The sequence below is a fragment of the Lates calcarifer genome, linkage group LG1 (genome assembly GCF_001640805.2).
Source record: "Lates calcarifer isolate ASB-BC8 linkage group LG1, TLL_Latcal_v3, whole genome shotgun sequence".
Lineage (NCBI taxonomy): Eukaryota > Metazoa > Chordata > Actinopteri > Centropomidae > Lates > Lates calcarifer.
This window is the reverse complement of record NC_066833.1, coordinates 3,338,877-3,361,933: the sequence shown is the minus strand read 5'-3', so window position 1 is coordinate 3,361,933 and position 23,057 is coordinate 3,338,877. Positions and strand designations below refer to the sequence as shown.

Genomic DNA, 23,057 nt, shown 5'->3' with positions numbered 1-23,057 from the left:
AAATCTAATGATTTTCTAAACGATTGTTGTCTTTGCACAGACCGTACAGAGAAACTTACGTATACTAAATAGAAAGTAAGGACATGATATCAGTGAGCCATATGGGCACAGAAGGTGCTTGGAAATATACTGAATCACAGAGTGCAGCCTCAGTGATTACCACTGTGTGATCAAAGAAATTCAACTGTATGACTGACAGCCAGATATAATAATTAGACAGAGACAGACAGATGGAAAGACAGGTGGATAAACAGAGCGGCGGTTTGGATGGATGGACTGGCAGATGAATAGATAAACAGATGGACAGACAGAAAGGCAGATGCGACTTTAATACTGCTCATAAAGGCAGAGGTGGACACACAGACTTATAAATAGACCAGTGGACAGAAAGACGTACAGACTGACAGACTCTGGTTTGGATGTTATTCCTCTACGGTGTGTGAGTGTGTCCATTTCCATTAAGCTCTTGCAAGATTGCTATTTGATGCTCATTTCAGACCTGATAAATGTTTGCCTGTGTTTCAGCAGCAAACACACACACACACACACACACACACACAATACTGCAGAGTTAAGTCTAAATTATACTTCAGTGTCACGTGACAAAATAACAGCCTTTGTCACACACATCATATTTACATGCACACAAGAAAATGGGTTAGTGGGAGAAACCAGGTTAAGGTGGAAAATCAGAGAATGCATAAACACGCAGCAGTAATAAGTCTCATCTACACACTGTCATCAAATATAAACAAGGCTGATGTATTTTATTAGTGATGTTCAACACTGCTGGAGAGTTTATACTCACTGTACAGACAGCATTTTTTCCTGTGGAACAGTAGGGGACAGAACACTCTGTTCATTTGAGGAAGATTTTTTTGGTTTCAGTCTTAAGCTTCAAGTATTTGGGATACAATTACTCACAGCTACAGATACTTTCCTGCAGCTGAAAGCTGATTGTAACTTGAGCACCACTCTGACTTGTCATTTCATGTGTCTTGTCTCCAGATAAAATCCAGATGAAACGTAAGAACTTTTACTTACACATGACCACATATATGTCTCTGTTGGTCAGATCAACAATCTCAGTGCAATCTGTCTCTGTTTTTCAAAAACTATGTTAAGAAAAGTGATTAAACAATTCCTGGACCTACCCCTTTACCTAGATTTGCACCAAGATTTAATGGGTTTTCCCCTGGCCCATCCCTCTACCAAGTTTGGTACGAATCAGTTCAGTATTTCTTGTGTAATCCTGCAAACAAATAAACAAACAAAACCAACAGGCACAGGGAGGAACTATTTAGCTGCTAGCTAGCAACTATGAATCATATTTATAAACTAAAAGCAAGACTAAAGTTTTATAATAATCATCTTTGTGAATGTTTTATAAGGAAACCAACACATTCTTTATGTGGAATATAGGTCTTAAGGATATACACAATATACGGCAAAAATGGCTGAATCAAGGGCAGCTGGATTTGGTTGTAGATACTTGAAGATATTTCACCTCTCATCCAAGAAGCTTTTTCAGTTCTGACTGAGGTGACACATCCTCAAGTATCAACCTCCAAGTCTAGATGCCCTCGACCCCTCTTTTATAACCATGACCTGGATGACTGAGAATCTTCACAGACATCACACAGTATACACCCTTTGGTGAGAAACAGTGAATAGAAATAAAACGGTTGGCTCAAAAGAAAGCTCCACAGAGCATGATCAACAAAAGAGGAAGGAAAATGCTTTTACCCTCAAGATATTTGTAATCATTTTGATGGTCTGATCAGTGACGCATTTTCACCTCAAATGCATCCGTGCTTATCAAATTGCATCGCTTGTAACCTGCACTACATCAAATGCATTTGCTGGAGAAAACATTAGGCCAATAATGAATCATATCACTCTGTAAGAATCTGTGTCCATAGATTTATACTGACAGATTTTACTATCTATGATCAGATACCGCAGGCGGGCACAGCTGGATGTCACTGAGTGTCAGCGTGATCATTGCTGTTTAGTAGTGACAGGTCTTACAGGAGGTCAGTACAAGACTAATGACTCCTGTGATTCAACTGTCGGATGAGATTCACACACACAAACACAGATGCAAAAAGACAACACTACATCATAATTAGAAAACCTTTGTTTACATTGTCAGTCATATCTGTAGCTCTTCCTACCCTGAACACTATCACTCAGCTCAGCACACGTGACAGAAAAGGACCTTTGTCTCTTCAAACATTGACCCACCTCACTGGTCTTTTATTCTTGTCAGTTATGTACATCTGTCTGTACATGTTAAACATATCATGGCTCATCACTTTGGCAATGATTAGGCCACACGGTGCATGCCCTGGACACTGGCATCAACCCCACTACCCTCTCTGTCTCAGACATTGAGCTTATATTGGGACTCATGGAAAAACATTGTATTTTGAACTCTCTCCTTCCTCCTCACTGCCCTCTTGATCCCTCCACCTATTCATTTCTGCATGTGCATCTTATCTAATTGGTCTATCACTTTTTAATCCAATTGTAAAATGCGCTGGGGGTTTTTGTTACATTTTCTACAATGTACAAACTGAATCAGTAAATTATATGGAAAAGCGAATTTGAAACCAATCAATCAAAACATAACTCAAATGCAGCGAAACATAATAAACATCATCTTGACTGTGTTCTGTCTCATTCCAGACAGTAAAATACAATCCTTCAAAATTAGCCACTACTAACACAACACACCTGTTCACCTCCAAGTGAACTGTTGCTAATCAAATTGCATTGTGGGTAATTGCCAAAGCTTAGATGCAAAGCAACAGGTGATCCACTAAACCTCTAACATGTCTTTAAGGTAAAAAATAACCTTTTGATTTGCTGTCCTTTGGAAGTCCATTTCGACATCTAATCGTAAATGCTCAAGGCATGGGTGTCCCAGCCACACAAAATATCTACATATACATTATAGGACAAAAGAGTAGATATCCATGGAGAACATAAACACACAGTGTATAGGGCACTGCATTTCTCTCTTGTAGAACATGTCACTCACATTCTTCAAAACCTGCTCTGTTGTCACTGCTCTGACAGGTGACCTACAAGGCAGAGACGCAGCAGAAACAGAAGAGGAACAAAGAAACTAATGTTCCAGTGACAGAACAGGCCAGTGACACTTAATATTAATGAATGCAAATGAAAACAGTCAAGACAGTCTTGGCCTGACAGAGAATGCAACCTACTGCCTCCTCCTCCATTTACTGCTGCTAAATATTTCATGTTCCCATCCAGACCTATCTGTCAACTCTGCATACACCGGTTTGTCTGGGCCATCTGTCTGCTCTGCAAAGACTAGCAATGTCTGGTCCATCCATCTCTGCCTGTAACCCCACCTCCCCTTTTCTCTTCATGTTTCTCTATATACAATAACAACACTGTTTCAAACAGCTTTCAAAGGAAAGGAGCTAGAGCGTACACGAAAAGTTGCTAGGAGTTGCTAGATGATGTCATGAGCTACTTTGCATGCATTTTATGTGATGTCTTGTTCTCTCCAGAGTGTGAGTAATGCATTAGTCTGCACTGTGTAGATTAGTTATGTCTGAAGCATCTTTACTTCATCCACTTACTGGTTTTGATTTGAAATGTTTTTCTTCAATGCATCAAGTGCTCTGCTGGACCATTTGATTGTCTTGAGTGCTGAAATACATTTAATCAGCATGGGGGAGCTCTAGTGATGCAGCACTATAGAATTTCTTGTTTCATACCAGAACTTGTCTACAATCAGTCAAGGTGCCAGGAATTAAGACAAAATGCCACCATTCAAGCTTCAGCTTAGAGAGTTAAAATTTGTTTAGACAATGGCATTCTGCTGAGAAGCTGTGAAGATGAAGCACAAAGCACAACCTGTTAACAAACAAATGTGCAGGGGAAAAAACACATTTGTGTTTCATTTTCTATTTAAGTTCATTGTTGTTGTTTAAATGTTTTTTAAATAATTTCATGCTTTTTAAAAATGATGTAATCTATATTTTATTCATTTTTATTGAATTATTTATGTAAGAATTATTGTGTGAAATGTTATTGTTGTTTTTCACCTATAATTTTGAGCATCAGTTGCTTGAAGGCCCAATCAGTAATTTGTTTGTGAAAGGCAGATTGTGTCTAATGTTTACAGACAACAAAATGTAAGCAAATCTTTTATATCAGAAAACATTCAGTCTTTAATCACTGGATTGAAAGTAAAACAGGTTTCTGTCCTGTGTCTTATATGTTGTTAACAGATAACTTCTCAGGACTTTAACAGTGCATTTAAGAGCTTTGCTGTTAGAAAAATCAAGCCTGGAGGACAAGGAGAATATTTTAAAAGGGACAACATTTCACAGTTTTGCACTTCCTCTTTCCTGTACATCTCTGCAAAAATGCTAATTAAGATGTTTATTAATTCAATCAGATATTCTATTCGATTATCTGCATTTAAAAATCAATGAGTGGAGGATACATTTGACAGATCTGCCACTGTGGCTGAGCGACCCGAGAGTTCATTTTCCACCCTGATGCACACACACGTTCACACGACAAAGACCTGAACTGTTCCTTTAATGAATTAAATTCACTCACACACATGAAAGCTGTTTGCTGATCATGCACATGTACACATGTTTACGACCTTGTGAAGCTGCTTTGACCTTGTGTAGCCTGAATGTTTTCATTCACATATTATGCACATTTAAGTACAGCACCTCCTCCAATATGATTGAAGCATCACTCAAGCGTTTTCTTCATTCCTTAAGTCTTTCCCAAATCAATGAGCTCTCAAAGTGTAGCCTTCACATCTGAATCCTTACATATAACTGCGGTCAGCAAACAGTCACATAGTCATATACACCACCCACCATGATGAAAAGCAATTTCTGGATGTTCTGTGTATAATGTGTACAGCCTGATGAGAGATAAAAGGAAGGGGAGCACTCTGTGGAGGAGAGAAGACTGAAAGATTGGCTGAAGATTACAATTTGGTGTCTGTGCCCTGAATTCTTGATGAGTTCGGGGAGAAGCAGTGGAAGAGCTGAGAGTGGTGTCATGTTACAACACCAATACACAACAGGAAACTAATGGCCAATAAAATGTGAAGCATTCAGGAGCATGTTTACAGAATAGTGCTGAGAAGGTCTCAAGCCGCTTCATTTGATGAATATGGTAAAAAAACAAAAAAAAAAAAAACATAGAGGCTCATGTTCCTGCCTAACAAGAGATTAAAGCCGTCAGCCATTCTTATTTTACACTACAGCCACTGAACCTGATTGCTTTTTCCTGCCTTTTTTGTTTATACAGGCCATATGGATTTCACCCATCTTCCCTTTTCACCTCTTATCATTTTCACATATTGACAGTGTCTATCTCCCCCTGTGAGAGCGATACAAATCTCAATATGTTTTCCATGACTCTAAGCATCAAAGATACATAATCCTGTCTTGATTAAGCAGCATACATAAGAATACAATACAATACGATGTGATTAAGTCCAATGTAACTGTCACTGAGAACATTGATTAAAAAGCATGAATAAATAAACATATACATGAACACTTCTTGATCAGTGAACTGTTATTGTCAGCCAAATATTCAGGAGGTAATGTATGATCAGGTGGTCATATATAAGATGCGTAGGTGTCACATGCTGTACGGATTGAAAAATTCATGATTTTGGCCCAAATATAATGAATTGTTTTAAAAGAGAGAAAGAGGTTCTTAATCATATATTTTATGTGCCGAGTCTACAGTAATTGCTACAAATTTGTGGTTTAATTTTTTTTGGAATAAATCAAATGGACAGAGTGCTGTCTGACCCTTTTACTGCCTACATTTGAATAACCCAGAGACAAAACGAAGCGTGCTTGAATATATATATATATATATATATATATATATATATATATATTTTTTTTTTTTTTTTTTTTTTTTTACATTTTACAGGTAATCAGTTTAATCCTGAGGTTAGTTTCTAGTGAGCAAAATGGCACAAAGGTTGGTGAGCAAAAAGACATAAACTCAACTAAAGAAATCCTGATTAATGGAGCCAGAGCGTAGTGTGCCAAACACACACCTTTTTAAAATCTAAACCATGCCTCAACTTTGTCTGTCGTAACTGTTGGCAATGAGAGTGAGGAGCAATGCGGAGCAAGATGAAGAAATACATGTCTAAATTTGTCACATGTAGGAAAAAGGACTCGACACCCTTGACAGGTGTCAGCATCAGCAAGAATTCTAATGCAGAGTGCAACACTTTTGTATTTGTGTCATTATAACAAAAAAAAAAAATCTGCACATCTCAGTGCATTCCTGCTCAGACTGTGGCAATGCAGGTGATACCTCAGACTGTGACACCCCAGGTGAGGACGCTGCTTATCACTGAAAAGAACATGACTCCTTCTTGGTTGTGGTTCTAGATAGCATCCTATTTCCCCCTGCAAATAATGTGAGGTGTGAGCTGATGTACGTTCTGTGATTTCTTAGTGTGCAGGAGCTAACGCAGCTGGTGAACAACTGCATTCAACAAGTTGTAAATCAGACTGCACAGCTTCTTAACAAACACTGCCATTACACAGCAGACTAGCAGCATCCCTCTTCTCTACAGCGGTTATACACACAAAGATATAAGCAATCAATACTTCTAGAATGAACTGTCAATCCCTGCTTCTGTCTCTCCAACTAGCTGGACACCACAGACCCTTGAAATTTCACAGGTCAGAGGTCAGCTACATTGAATATTATGAGATGGATTTACAACCACAGGCACATCTGTCTGTCCGACTGCACCTGAAATGAACTGACTCTTTTCCTGCTCATTTCCACAACAAGGAAATAACATTCTTCAAACACCATTGTGTTTGGCATTTTAATAATTATCAAGCCGTAATCAAATTGACTGAAGCTGCTCCATGCCTGTGGCACTTGAACAATTTAGCAGAGGGAGAATCGTGCATGTAAGTCTCCCTCGTCAATTGGACACACTGCCATAATTGCATAATTTTATGACAGGCTATATTAAGAAAGGTGGTAATAATGCAACCAGCTTGAAGCCACAGATGCATTGCATAAAAGAAACCCTACACATACCTACACACACCTACACACACTGCGCGTACGCACACGCACACGCACACGCACACGCACACGCACACACACACACACACACACACACACAAAATGTACCCAAACGAGGCTGGGTTCACACGTACAGCCAATTAGTCTGACAGTGGAGAGCTGTGGAGTTGAGAGTACCAGTCAGTCACTGTTGCGTCTCTGGAGCTTGACAGGTCAGGGGAATGAGAAGGAATAAAATCAATACCTGCTTAGTTTAATGCTCATACTGTTACATGAATACACAAATACATAAATGTACATATTCCGGTTGGATAAATGCACATATTTTCATGGTGCAATCAAAAACCTTTAAATGAATCTCTGTCATCCCTTTTTAACAGTGGCTGATATTATTAAACACTGTATTCCTTCCAAATGTGCTTTATGTGAGGTGGGCTGCCTGTCAGAGCTCCAATAACAACTCAAAGCAGAGGGATTAATAGCAGCTAGAGAGTATTTGACCAGAGCAGTGCTGTTTATTGGCCAACATCTCTATCTACATGTTAATCCCTCGTCTTCAGAGAACTGGGGACATATGTTACTGAACAATGCCCTTGTTGTTGTTTCTTCAGCAAACATTCTTTCATAATTGAACAATATTGGAACATGTGGTACAGTCTGAGCTACAAAACCACAGACTGCTTCAGGCAGAGAATAAGTAAATCAAATAAGAAAATAAATGAGGCTCAAAAACACAACAAACATCAACACCAACAGTTTGATTTTGTCTTTGGGATCGAGTAACGCCAAGTAAAGCCAATCTGTCTTGTTCAATAACAGGTGCATCCAGTGTTTTGTCGCAGCAGACTCTCCACCAGACCAGCTGCCACTCCCAGAGCCCTGCCATGGAAAACAGCATTGTTTTTCTTTATTGGAACATTGCTTAGTCACTGGCCTTTTGATATTGGAAAAGAGAGACAGGCTTGTCGCCTACTCCAAAGTCAATATATGCTACAACTACACAAAAGCTGGAAGAGATGGCGAACTGGCGAGGCTAATGGTGCAATATAATGGTCATCTACCAATCCAAAAACAAACAAATGAACATGAACACATGCTAAATAAAAAAAATGAGCGTGACCATTTTACACACAGCCACACAAACACATGGATGCACACTTGGATTAAAAGGTGCTTTGGGGCTGAGGTATCACCTCGACAGCAGCAGTATCTGAAAAGGCTGTTCAGTGTCTTGACCATCCTCAGTGAGCAGGTTGGAGGTAGAGGGTGACAGTCCCCAGGCACTTGCTGCCAAGTCCTGTTTGGGTCACTTGGCTCAGGTCATAGTGTCTGTTTGACTGATTGTCTGGCTGACTGACTGAAGAGACTCCAACTGCCCTGCACCACCTTTCACTCTCCTCCCAGCCATATGTCAATTTTTTTTAGTTTTAAGTGAGGCCTTTTTGACTCAAATTCAAAGGGTGAGTCTGTGTCTATTACCTACTGTAGATTCCACTTCAGGAGAGTGTCCTCAACATACAGTACGTCTGAGCAGAGCCAGTGCTAAGGTTGTTCCTTTGGGGGGAAAAAACTACAACATCTAGGATATTTCCATTTGAAATAAATGGTGGGCCAATAAAAACATTGTGTTCTGGGTTTGAACATAAAGTTTTAATGCACTGTTTCAACAAGCAGATACTGGAATTAGTAATTTCATAACAAGATAAGGTTGTTGGGGAGTTTACCTGATAATGTTGAATTGGTTACTGCTTTTCCATGAAACCTTTTCCTTTGTAAAAGTTTCTGTTGTTTGTTCACAAGACAGACTGATGGCTCTGTGAGTATGTACTTGCTTTGAGTTAAATGCTAATATCAGCTATCATGTTTAGCAGGTGTAATATTTACAATGGTCACATCTTATTTTTATATGTTAGCATCCTAACATTTAATAATTAGTTCTAAAAGCGAGGTACAGCTGAAGCTCATGAGAACTGCTTTAGTTTGGCAGGTACTTAATAAACCTAAACACCGGGCAATTCAGAGGGGGACGTGAGAACCAAACATCACAGCAATCAGTCCAACAGTTGTCTACACCTTTCACTCAAAACCACAAATGTCAGAGGTGTGGAACAACAGTACCAGGGATTTTCCAGCCAATTTTCTTACCAAAAAAGCTCACATTTGTAAACGTATAGTAGCACAACACCAACTCTGTCCTTGTCATTATGAGCAGGTTTACGAGCCGAGTAAATGTTGTCATCTCTCAGAGTTTCACTGTCTGGACTTGGTGTATCACATGACTGACTATGTTATCTTGTAGAAAACAACAACATTTCTTTTCATTTTTTCCCCTAAACAAAAGTTGTAGCTAATATAGAAATTCATTGGCAATGGCGAGTTTAATTGTGGCTCCAACCATGAGTCCATGTTGGCAGATTCCAGACGTAGAACCACTGATTTAGTTGGCTACAAATGTATGATTACTGATGTGGGTTTTGAATGAGATATATGGATGGACAGAATGGATGTATAAATGAGACATTTGATTTCTCGTTCTAATCACATGCACAGAAGGAAAATGCATCAGACAACAATTTCTACTTTTCATGGAGAACAGTGATGAACTATTTCAACGACACTGCACTAGACGTTGTTACAGGGCAGGATTTCTAACATGACCAACTCTCTGATCTTCTCAGACTTCTCCTCATGACTTTGTGCGCTCTTCTCTGTGTCCCTGTTTATGCATATATTTGCATCTTGGACAGAATAACACCCTGTGGCTATAGGAGAGCTGTATATCCATATGTGTACTGTATGATTGCTGGGAAGGCTGTTTTTTTGTTGGTTTTTCTTTTACCAAGAGACAGGAGGATGCCCTGGGCAAAATCATGTTCCATCTGGTGACTTCAGGGTGCTGTACATCCCACAGCACCCCACGTCAACACAGTATGTCACTGTTATTTCTATAATTGGACATGAACTTTGGCATGTTGCATTGAAATGATCACACGAAGGCCAACACACCAAAAGCTAGACAAGAGTTGACGCTGATGTGCACAATGATTTTCAGTGTTTCAAAAATGAAAGTGATCTCTTGTTAGGTATCTATATGATGCAGTTTCACACACATCACAGGTTACATTAACTGTATACCAGTTTCCCCCACATCAGGATAAAATATGAAAACGCTCTCTGATCTGTATAGGTTGCTGGTGCAGTGACTCACACAGCGTTTGGCATCTAGTTCAAAGCAGTCAGCTGCATCTGCTCCACCTCCTAATGCTGCCATTTTGACTCAGAGGTTGGAAATGAAGTGATTACAGTCTGGATGGGATGGGCTATATAGCCTGTATATGTATTAAGACCACATAATGGTAGAATGAGGAATTTGTCATTGATGCTCAAAGAGAGCAGAGCTTTCTGTTCGCCATAAGGTTTAGTAGTTTGCATAGCTGGAGGTAGAAATAAAACTCTGACTGTGTGTAGCTGTGACACTTTTTCTCTTACATGTGTTTATTTGAGATCAGGTTTATGCTACATGACCAAAAGTATATGGACATCTCATTCAAAACCATGAGAATACATATATTTTTACAACAGCCTGTTCTTCAACTTTCCAGATGTGTGAGCCTGGCTGCAGACATTTGACCCATTCAGCCAAAAGAGCATTATTGTTGGGTGACAACAGCTGGTTTTCACAGTCAGTGTTCAAGTTGCTTATTTTTTCTTTCCTTTTCTATCTACTCAGCTGACAGTTTGGGAGTACTTTATGATTCTAAAAATACAGTATAAGAATTAGAAATTATCTATAATAAACTGCTCAACTTAATCTAAACATTACATTTACTCATTTGGTAAATGCTTTTATCCAAAGTGATTCACAAGACAACACTAAAGCTTCAGCACAGTAGGAGAACTTGAATTAAGTACTAAATACTGAAATGAACATAATATAAATGTCTGTTCTTAGACATACTGCAGAATTGCTGCCTTTCAGGATAACAGCATGACTGACCACAGCTAACACAATAATTTTTGTTTTTGCATTTATTTGTTTCATTTGTATTCTAGGCGGAGACACTTAGATCTAGTACATATAACTGAGCTCACGCTGAAATTGGTCATATAGAAAACAAGAGGCATTGTGAAGACAATCTAATAGTTGATCTATCTGCCCTTTTCATGAGGCTGTGGTGAGTCCAAGGTCTAATGAAGCAGGAGCTCGGATTCATCTGCTTCCTATTTGAACATATTACTTCAGAGCAGTCTAATGTACCCCCTGTCGCTTTGGCTTCATCACTTTCATTTATTGCTATTACAGTCCCAGGCTCAGTCCTTCTCATCCTGCACACTCATGTCTTCTGCTTCCCTCATTTCTTACGCACATGGTGACATCCTCATTGACCACCTGGTTTGGTGTCTATTTCTAGCTCTGTCCTCCTCTCTGTCTGTCTTTGCTTTCTACCTGTCTGTCTCTCTCTTTTTGCTCTCCTTAGGCCACCTGTATGTCAGTTCACCTAGCCACGGTGCATTCTCCACCTCAGTACAACTGAAAAATTGCTCCAATTATGCTTTTGACAACGCTTAAGTAAAAAGCATGGAGGGTGTAACACAGGTCTGCTGGTCTAAAAGAAGCAACTGCACAGAAAATTGAATGATTCAGTGCAGAGAAAAGATGACAAATTCAACTTGACATTTTGACACCTGCCTCAATTCAAGAGCCCCTATAGCACTGGCTGGATACTTAGCCCTATTATAAGGCCTTTTGACTGGCAGGAGAAATGTTGTTTGTTATCATATCCTTCCTCTGTATTGGCCTTGTCAGGAGCTGTCAATTCTTTGTGTAATCCAAGATGTATGTAACAAATGAGTGATAAATCCATCCATCCATTATCTATACAGCTTATCCTCAAGGGTCACATAAAGGTAAGCTGACACTGGGCAGGAGGCAGGGTACACCTGTCCATCGCAGGGCCAACATATATATAGACAAACAACCTTCAAATGGATGAGAAATGTTTGATATAACTGATGCCTTCCTTCTGGTGTGACAGTCATGCACTTTGTATGCCCACCATTCATCCCCAACCACCTCCTGGAAACTCCAATGTGGCACTTCATTCATTCATTCATTACAAAAACAAAATAAAAAAGCTGCATCTGAACATAGTCCAGCCAGAGATTACATCTCTACAAAATGTATTTGCTGTTGCAGTTTAGGTGTATACACAGATAATTTCCTGGAGACAGGGTTGCATGGTTTCACCTGCAGCCTCAGTAAACTGAGTCACAAGCAGCTGGGTGGTGAAAGCATCCATACTGATTATTATAAACAGACAGCCTTTGTAAATAATATATGACTGTTTGGGTAGCTATTGATTGCAACTCACCCACTGCTTTCAGAAATGCAAGTTACTGCAGCCAGACAGTGTGTGTGTGTATGTGTGAATGAAAGAGAGGGATTGAGGGTGAGTAGATGTGTATTTTAGCATGTGCATGTGTTTCCAAGCAAAAGGAAACAACCCCTGTAGGCCTTCAGATAGCAGTTCTGGGAGCTCTTCACTGTCTGAATGGCGGAAATGATCCATCTGTTAAAGACCTAATTCAGTAAGTGAGCAGAGTTCTCTCATCATTGATTATCAACTTTATAATATGACTGTGGGCACAGCATAAGTGCAAAAGGGAGGCTGTTAAATTCAAAAATAATGAAGTGAGCCCTCAGCAAATCCCTCACTTTACTGAGAGCTCTCTTGATTGATGAATATGCTGAACAGCATGCCTAACTAATGGTTTTTATTAATTCTCAGCCCCAATCACAGTCCATATAACTAATAGACCAGATCTTATATAACCCTGTGAGATATATTATACAAGCAGTGCAGTGTGGCATGCAGGTCTCAAGTGTATTCCAGCAGGTGGGAATGTGTGTCAGAGAGTGTGCTGCAGAATTAGTAAACTAGCAGCAGAAAAGAGGAGTACCTGCAGCCAAGTCAGAGGTCACTGACTGCAGAGAGGGGTAAGGAAAAACAACATGGCTCTCAGCATTTCTCCTTTCATCTGTCTACACATTTCCCTCTATCTGAGGTAAAGATCAGTAAAGGTGAGCGGGGCTGCTGTGAAACTCTCTGCCTGAGATTTTCAAGTAGGCAAAGTCAATGTCCTCTCAAAACTTCATTTTTTAAATCTTAGGGCTTCCTCCTAAATGGTTGTTTGTTGTGAGTGAGTTTTACTTCTTATTAGTCAGATTTTGACAGTACCATTTGTTTTAAACTTCTACATCAACCTCCATTACCTGTCTCCAACAAAGTATTACTAGTACTCAAACAGCCAAATGTGTTTTGTGGGAAACAAAAATGTTGTGTCTAAAGGCACTGTGAACTTTTTTTCTGTCTTAAACCAAGAAGATCTTTCCCTAAACTTAACCCAGTGATGTGAGTCTGAACATGAATGTACCGTAAATGTACATAATGTACAGGTGAAGTTTACTCTAAATAAGGGAAGCTTGATAGATTACATTGTTACATCAAGGAACAGATAAATTAGAAAGCTTAGTAACCAGTGTAAAGACATCAGGACTAGTGTTATGTGATCAAATGCAGCTGCGTTTTAGATCAAATGTAGGCCTTTTGTTGAGATGAGTGGATTACAGCAATAGATTCTGAATGTTATAAAACCATGTACAAGGATTTCAGTGTCTGAACTGGATAAAGCTGAGCGGGTAAAAAATGGTAGTTTTGTGATGTACTTGATATGTGCTACTTACAGTGTGATATGAATAAAACCTAATGGATTTCTTCTTAAACCCAAATCTGACCATCCTCCTCCCTTTCTATCTCCACTCATCTTCCTATTTTGCATCTTGATCACATCTGCCATTTCCACACCACACCCCTTCATTACTTCCCGTAGCCTCCCCCAACCATTACCCGCCCATCCCTATTTATTCCTTTCTTCCTTTCCCCCATCTCTCTCTCTTTCTCTCCCATTCTGTATTTCTCTCTCCATCTTTTGCCCAGTGGTGATAACAAGAGGCTGAGCTACAGTACAAACACAAACACACAACATTAGATAACAATATTAGCTGTAGTAATTCACTCTTTGGATCATCCTTTGTTTAACTGCCCTGGATGCTGATGTAATATTGTGTAATGTAGACTGTAATCATGTATTTTAGAGAAGAAATAATAATTTCCTATTTTTAAAGTATTCTATTTTGTGTTGTGATTGGTCTACTAAAAACAAATGTCAAAATCACAGAAATTAGTACTGTCACTGGAACTATATTTTCATAAGTGGCCACATGTGACCACTCTGATCATTATCATTTGCCTCATTCACATTCACTGTGCTCACTTCAGCTGTTTTCCACTCACTCATACAACAATATAACACATTATCTGCACAATCTAGACCCACATTAAAGGCCACAATCAGTGTGTTTATTTTAATCTGCCACTAAAAGATAAGTTCATCTACACAGGAAGCTTCGGCCCTCTCACCTCTTCTGTTGGGAACTCCTGCTTTTGTGCTGCTTTTACATTCACCTCTCCTCTGTCACTGTCCTCTTTCCCACGCTGTCAAAATTCCCTTTCATTCATTGCTGATGTCACCATATCCAGCCTATAATCATTGTGCCCACATTCCCAGAGCCAATTAATCTGCTGACCTACAACTGCACAATCCACCTCCTCCCCATCAGCCACCTTCATCCCACAGGATGATCCCAGCGTGTCAGCCATAAAGTTCCATCTTCCATCTTCTGGCTTTACTTCAGTGCCACTTTTGTCTAGACCCCAGGGGGGATTCCTTCCTCTCTCCTATCTTCACTGGCTTATGCATATCAAAGATGCACAAATCAATAGGTCTGACTGCCAAAGTCCTTCTCTGTCAGCCTCATTATTATCATTTATACTAATCTCTCCTTACTGAACCATTACAATGAGAACATCCTAAATGTAAAAGACAGTAAACAGACAAAAACAGTTTTGCACTAAACAACATACTGTGCTTGCATGTTTGGGCCCCGATTCATATAAAGTGGCTCTTTATCACAGATTAAAATGTTTGTTCTCTTTGTGCTTTTTCCCTATAAAATCTACTTTGTTATTTGAGTCATGCTAAAGTCAGGTGGTCCACCACTTTGGTCCAGGCTAAAATATCTCAACAACTTCTCCTATCCCATACCTCAGGGTATCTGCCAACACCTAGTACTGATCTGATACCAGTGCTCTATCAATCATTTGTACTCAAGATCACATGATGCCAGGACCCTATTAGATCAGACACATCATCACTGATACCAAATCTGCTTAACAACTTCAGTATCAAAACAGATACCCAGCTGTGCTTTGTGTTTAGGGCTAGTTAGCAATATTAGCAGACTAACATGCTAACCTAAGATGCTGACCATGACAAAAATGACACCTGCTAAACATCAGAGTGTTAACATTGTCATTATGAGCATGTTGCCAAGATGATGTTACCATTTTGTTCAAAGCACTGATGTGCCTGAATACACCCTCAAAGAGCTGCTGGCATGGCTGTATACATTTTATCTAGTGTAAAATATTATGGGTGTAGCTTGTTAATACCATAAAGTCACAGAGCCAAGCCTACCCATTATTAGGCCTATCATTATGTCTGTTCCTGCCTGACAAGGTGCCAGGAGGGGTTTTAAGCACAAAGCACCACAGGGGAAACACACACCTGAGACATGACAATGCTTCACCGCTAATCTGTGCTGTCAAACATGCACACAGGCACAGATGCACGTAGATACACAAACACAAGGTGCAGGGAAGTGGTGACAATCTTCCTCCCTGCAGCCCAAAGCCTCTCATTTTTTCATTTCCACATATGCACATACACAACACACACATGCACAAAATGATGTGAATAACAGAAGGAGAGGGTGGGAGGCAACTAATGAAAGACTGAAGGAGGAAACAGCAGCAAGGGATGAAGGGTTGAGAAGAGAGGGATGTTAGATAATTTGACAGATATCTCTGTTAGCTGTTAGAGAGGCAGAGTATAATACCTTACTTCTCTGTGACTGGAGTAAATGGGCTTTATGACAAAGTGAGTATTATGTTTGATAAAACTAAGAAGATGGAGATGAAACAGATTTAAAAAGAAAGAATTACTCTAATTTTTGCATTTGTATGGTGAGGAGCATTTTTACTTTTTGTTGCATTATGAAATTGAGCCCACCTAAGCAACACTTATCGATTTGCTACTGATTCATTTTTCATAATTCAATAAAGGATTCTTTAATTAATCTCTGACATTTGTGCTAAATTGGCAACATAAGGACTGAACTCATGAGGACATCAGTTTCCCAGAAGATTTGATTTGATACCATTTGAAACAGAGCAGGTGTAACAGAGTGTGACACCACAGGTTCATGGAGATTTTTGGATTGTATTTGCATTTTGGACAAAAACAAAACGTAAACATGTCGGTTTTGTCATTTGTTTTCAAAAACACAGCTCAATCTCAGTACACATAAAATAATTAGATCTATCATCACACCAGGAATCATTTTGTTGGCCTGTCTTCTCAGCCTAAATTCAAATTGAGATGGAAAGGATGCTAGCAGGCTGGTGGCAGCTTATGCAGAGTGCTGGTCCACACATGTCCACGTAATGAGCAGGGCTATGGCCCTAACCTGATTAGGACCAAGCCAAGACCCACTCAATTAATAGGACCAATTGACTCATGTAGTCCCACACAGATGCTGCCTGTTCTAGGGAGCACAGCAGCAAATCAACATTGATTGAACTATGCATGAGGTTTATGGTGAGTCTTCAGGAGACTCAGTCTTTTCATGCACACACTCCACAGTTTCCTCCAGGCTATAATTTTTTCATATTAACAAATTCAAAATAATGATTTTAATGAGGACTCTGTATGAATCCACTGATTACAGAATGAAAAGAAATAAACATAAATTCACATGGTGCTTAGTCATTTGACAAATATTCTATTCACAAGGTGTATGAGCGTGTGCGCCTGCAGACATGTATGCACGTGTGTGTGTGTGTGTGTGTGTGGTGTGGTGTGTGTGTGTGTGTGTGTGTAGTGTGTACAGTATGTAGCTTTTTCTCATGCTGTTCAGAGAGGTGTTGGCTACAATATTCATCATGAGAAGGGTTTATAAATAATAACCTTCCTCCAAGTGTATGATTCAGAAGCCGTGATGTCTAACTGCAGTGTGATGCAGCACTTCAGGTCCATATTAAGGTGTGTGTGTGTGACTGAGCCTACGTATGTGTGTTTGCCCTTGTGACCAATCACAAGCACTTTTCTTACATGATCACTCTGAGGTCAAGTGTGTGCAGATCTAAACTCTGGACTCTTTTAATGCTGGTGATCTTTTACTGATGCCCCTGTACAGTAAATCACTCTGAGTGAGAGCAGAACGACTTGTGAGTCATTAGATGTTGTGTATTTAAAGTTGTTCTACTGTTTCAAGTAGGGATGTAACAAATCAATCAACAACAACAAATCTCAGTGTCAGAGCAGATTAGGGCTCCAACTAATTACAATCATTATTGATTCAAAAGTCAGATTTTTTTTCAGCTAATCAATGAAGTGTTTAGAGTATAAACTGTCACAAAATGGTCCAAAGTGGACATCACAACCATCCAGAAGACAAGATGGCATATTTCTGTATTACAGTCAACAACAAAGATATTCTGTTTACAAAGATTTAAAATAGACAAGAGAAAAGCAGCAAATACAAGTGTTTGACAAGTGGAAACCAGCAAGTGCCTCTGCACTTGATAAATAATTTAAAGGATTCTGTCAATTGACTAATTGATAAACTGATTAATGGTTGCAGCCCTAGTTATTAAATAAATCAGGTATATGCAACGACGTGACCCATCCACACTAAATACAGTTTTTAGGTCAGTGTCATTATAAAGATTTATTGCTCAGTTACTTTCATGCAGTCATAGTAGACCACAGAACTCCCCGGTCTCATGTTACTGTACATAAAAAGTGATTAGTGAATAGGGTACAGATTTTAAATCAGTGGAAAAAGAAAGAGTTGTTATCGGTTTGGTTCTCAGTATCAGCAGGAGACAACGAGTTAAATCACTTCCCTAAATTCATGTTTGAAAGGAGTTGCGCTTACATTTAAATTTGCAATGCAAATTTGATGCAGACTAGCCCTTTAATATATTTGGAAGGTCTCCATAAGGAAATCAAAGAACTTGCTGAAGCCTGAAAAATTCACAGTGCAGACTCTTCTGTTTTTTCCACTGTAGCTGTACCTGCAGCCAGCTAGGACTGGATGTGCACTCTTTCCACCTTCTCTACCTGGGTGTCTTGTTTGAGCCAGGACAACTGCAGAAAGCAGTGCAGAGAGTGCTGTTAGAGCCCAGTGGACATGAGTCACACAGCACACACAGCTGTGAGTATGGAGTGTGTATGTGTGAGTCTCGTCTGATGGTGGCATGTTTTGAAACCAGCCTTCTCTGCTCTAAACTTGAGACCCAAGGGCCTGAGACATTTTTAAGAGCAATGCAAATGTTGCCAGATACCACATTCAATCGACTGAGAGACGTAAAACAATGGAGCAGCTGCACAAAGCAGCTAATAGTCTTCAACAAGAGAAAATCAAGTGCTTTCAGGTATGGTTCTGATAGAGTTGAGTGGCTTTAATCATGATTGCCATTTGATTTACAACAGAAAGCTTTTTCACAGAAACATGGCAGAATTCCACAAAGCTTCCACCATATCCATACAGACAAACACATAACTGGCCTTCTCCTCCACTCTCACTGAAGTGTCAGATTTAATGAGGAACTAATGTCACACCATTTAAAAACACATAGTTGCATGTTTGTCACAGCTAGCCCTGTAATGGATTTATATTTAGACATCTGAAATTCCCCTTCCTCCCACTGGGGTAGCTACACACATTCTCCCATCCCACCATCCTGAACACACTCCTGCCCTCCCCACCCCCACAGCCTCTCATTTCACCCCCTCTCCTCTTTCTCCTCTGACACGAAGAAAGGCCATGATGATCTTGACATCCATGCGAGTTAATTACAATGACTGCATATGTACTGCAGGAGCTGTGTAATTATCTGCACCTCTGCAAATGGAAGGCCTGTGTTTTAGCCACTCAAAGAAAAATAGCTGCGCTTAGACCACTGCTTTACATGATGAGGGCTAATCTACAGAACATAAAAAAGAATGGGATCATTTCCATTCTACTGTTAGTGTGTCAGCATATGTGAGAGCTGTGTGTGTGTGTGTGTGTGTGTGTGTGTATGTGCACTGCATGCAAGTGTTTCCTCTGAATAAAACAGCCTATGTGATTACAGTGAGACCTGAGGTATTTGTAGACTGTCATATGACAGATAACAACAGAGAGATGAGTGTGAAGATAAAGGACAACACACAAGCTATTAGTTTTTTTTCTCACCCTCACAGCAGATACCCTGAAGCCTTACTACGAGAAAAAACTACTTTGCCTTTCAAAGTTAGAGCATTTAAATATTCTATAAACAAAAGCAGGAGGCACATCTGCAACTGTTGTGTTTTGTCAGTGTAGTGAGGAGAGGAGAGGAGAGGAGAGGACTCAGAAAAACCTTGAGTGAGATCGGGATCTGCCTTTGAGCGACTTGCTTGCTGCATGATCGAATAATCTTCTCTATCATGCTGTCACACATAACTGGTTTAGGGGAGACACTGGCTTGTCCCGCTCCCAGACTCACACAAACTCCAGTCGCCCTGAATGATCAACGCAGATGGAGAGACAAACAGCCCAACCGCGATATAAGCATCTCTCACCCGCCCACCTACCCAGCATGGGCCCAAACACACACGGGCTGCTCATCGCATCTGTTCACAAGACACCCTCGCCAAAGAAAAAAAGTCTGTACATCCTACCTCCCTCTCTCCAGCATCATTTCAGCTGCTATTGCTTAAACAGAGTGTTATGATAGAGAGCAGAATAAAACAGGATTTGTGTCAGCTCATCGGGAGAGAGAAGTACAAAAGCTCTGAGTGGGCCTCAGACTGTGAAGCGCAACCTTTCTGGTGGCTGACAGACTAAAACAGACAATACCCAGTAAAGCCTGTACATGTGTGCAGAATAAACACAATGGCCACAATGGAACTGAAAGCAGTCTGAGTCATAACACTACAACCATAGGCTCTATCACAGCTGGCCAAATAAAAAATCCCATAACACATTCATTAGAAAACATTTTGATAGTCATCACAACACTGCCGTCAAATATATCAAAATATACTCAACAACAGACTGTTCATACATGTGTAGGATAATGTATGCATATGGAAAACTTAAAGGCCAAACACTTGTTATTTGCATAGTGTTGTGTTCGAGGTCCATCACTGGAAAGTGTGACCTGACCTCTTTTTGTGCAGATCATATATTCTAGGAAAGCGTGGCCTATTATATCATATCATTTAAACTTTAAAAGTTTCAACCAAAGAAAAAATCCCTGAAACATTCCCAATTTAATAGCACGGACAGACAGGCATAGACTGTCTGCAGAATAAAATAGTTTACACGAGGTAAGCTACAGTAAAGGAGCAGGTATAGGGATCATCAGAAAGCTCTTGTTTGTTACTCACGGGTGCCATCGAAGCGGGTGGCGATGGTGTCTAAGAAGGTGTTTTGTGGGGCCAGCAGCCCTCTCATCACCGGCATCCTGCTCCGGGTCGACTGAGCCCTCCTGCCTCGGCGCCCTGAGGCAGAGCTTGACTCCTGCTCAGACCCGAAACTAGGCAGGAAGCGAGAGGTGCCCGGTGCGCATCCCAGCCCCTGGAGAAGCGCACCGATCCGAGATACGCGCGGTGGCTCCACCTTGGCACCGCGGGGGTTGTGACCATAATCAACTCAGCAAAGAGCGAGCATTAACCGTGGGATGCACCTGTGCACCTTCCAACGAGGGGGGAAATGAAAACGGCGATACGTGTTTGCAAAACGCAAGTGCGCTGGAGAGAAATGAGGATGGATGGAGAGACTGCAAGTTTTGGTGCTGATGGTGCGTGGAGTCAATCTTATAGCAGCAGGCTCCTCCTCAGCTCTCTCTCTCTCTCTCTCCCTCGTTGCGTGGTTATCTTGCCACAGCTGAGAGCAGATGCACAGTCACATGACGCCTTTCAGGTCTTGCCAAGCTGTGGTCCTGTCTCAAAGTGGAGGTGGGAGATGCTGTTTTGGAAGCCGGTGGCTTTTCTCCTCCCCGATCTGATATAAACGCTCTGTGTTAAAATAAAGTAAAGCCAATCCTCGCAGCAGGGGTCGAGAGCAGGGTTTTTTTTTTTTTAAAATCATTGTTTATAGGCAGGATAGAAGAGACAATTCCTCTTTTCTGCACGTTAGAGTCCTTAATCAGTTATTAAAGTTATAAAATTATATGGAATGGAGAATATGAGGCGTTTTAATCGATCTCAATTTTCATGAGAACATCGAAAAATATCGAAACCGCTGTGATCGACTCCCCTGCTTCTTGCCTCTCTCCTCAGGACCACATGGCTCCGTGTAGTTGAAGATTTCAAAAAGCTGCTCTGTCCTCATTGCACGGTTAAATTCTGCCACCTGCTGGTTACAGGACGCAAGTTTTAACGATTTTTAAAAAATCATCCAGGTACATTTTGGTTTCAGTAAAATGGTATTAAGACATTAAACGGATAGCATTTCACTAGGTCAAGTTATTTCTAATTTTAATTATAGAACATGTAAAGTGTATGGGTGAATCAACATCAAAAACCTGCTAACCTGCTGCCTACTAACCTGAGGGCAGTATTGGACAAAAAAAATCTAATGGAAGAAATATTACAGTGCTTCTCATTTGGGACTGCAGTGGTTCATGACTTTGGGGCCAATGATTTAGCTAAAGAGATGTTTTAAATGTCTTATTATAATAACTCACCTTTATTGGACTGTGATAACGAGCTGGCATTACTATACAAGTGTGCTAATGTCACAGAGTTAAATTAGAGTAACATCTTACAGCTGACAGTAATACCATTAACTGTGAGTAATATGAGTCTTTCCTTGGGAAAGTACTGAATGAAAATAACGTGACTTAGGCAAACACAATTTGTCGTTTAGGATTTGGGACCTAACAGAATCTTCATACATGTGTGACTAGGTGCTGTGGTCCCATGAAGAATTTCCTTATGTTTGATGTGAGTTCTGTATGGGTTAAATACTCTCTGTAGCTGAGTTAGGTGCCACCACACAGTGTTAACCTGTACTGCTAATCTCTATTCTAACTGGCCAAACTCCAATAAATGCCTCTGCTAAAGACACCTGGGTCTCATCGTGAGTAAACCAGATCACAGATTTAAATCACAAATATGACAAGATGATCTGTGCACTATGTAGGACACTCTACCAGTCACAAGCAAACAACTCCCCCTTCAGGGCTCTTTAAATCACTATTAGATAACTCAGACTCATTGCTCAATACTTGTGTTGTTTAACCGCATTCTTGCTTAATGGTTCCCCTGAAGACAGCAGAGATGTTTTGTGTGCTAATGGGTCTATGGGTCATTCTGTGGATCTAGCAAACCCTCCAAGTATAGTTAAGTGTAAAAACCACAAATTTATACTGAAGTTAACAGGAGAGAAATTCCTTACAAGTATGTCGGCCTGTAATTTTACTGTGTTCAATCTCGTTAAGACCTTTTTCTTTAAGTTATCATTGTGCTCACAAGGTTAATATACCTAATAAACTCCTAATGGACACAGAGAAAACCTGGGGTCAAGTATCATTAGTCTAGTGAAGAGTTCTGCTCCCTAAGACATATAATGAAGCTGCCATTTGTAGGCTGCTGCCTGCGCTACACTAATGGAGGTGACATGGTACATACACAGTGCACAGTACTGATAGCCTGATGATCAGACTGAGCTGCAACTTCTTATATTCTCACAATATAATATGAATTATATTGTTTAACAAGACAATGTGTGAAAAATGGATTCA

At 40.2% G+C, this 23,057-nt stretch overlaps 1 protein-coding gene across 1 annotated transcript in view; it reads right to left on the bottom strand.

The window, feature by feature from the left end:
* The window catches only part of kcnh3 (potassium voltage-gated channel, subfamily H (eag-related), member 3), a 126,236-nt gene extending 104,847 nt beyond the window's left edge, over positions 1 to 21,389 (bottom strand). The window contains 1 exon segment of the mRNA XM_018704372.2: positions 20,698 to 21,389. Coding sequence (XP_018559888.1) covers positions 20,698 to 20,773 — 76 coding nt within the window. The 5' untranslated portion in view covers positions 20,774 to 21,389.
* Positions 21,390 to 23,057: the final 1,668 nt, after the last annotated feature.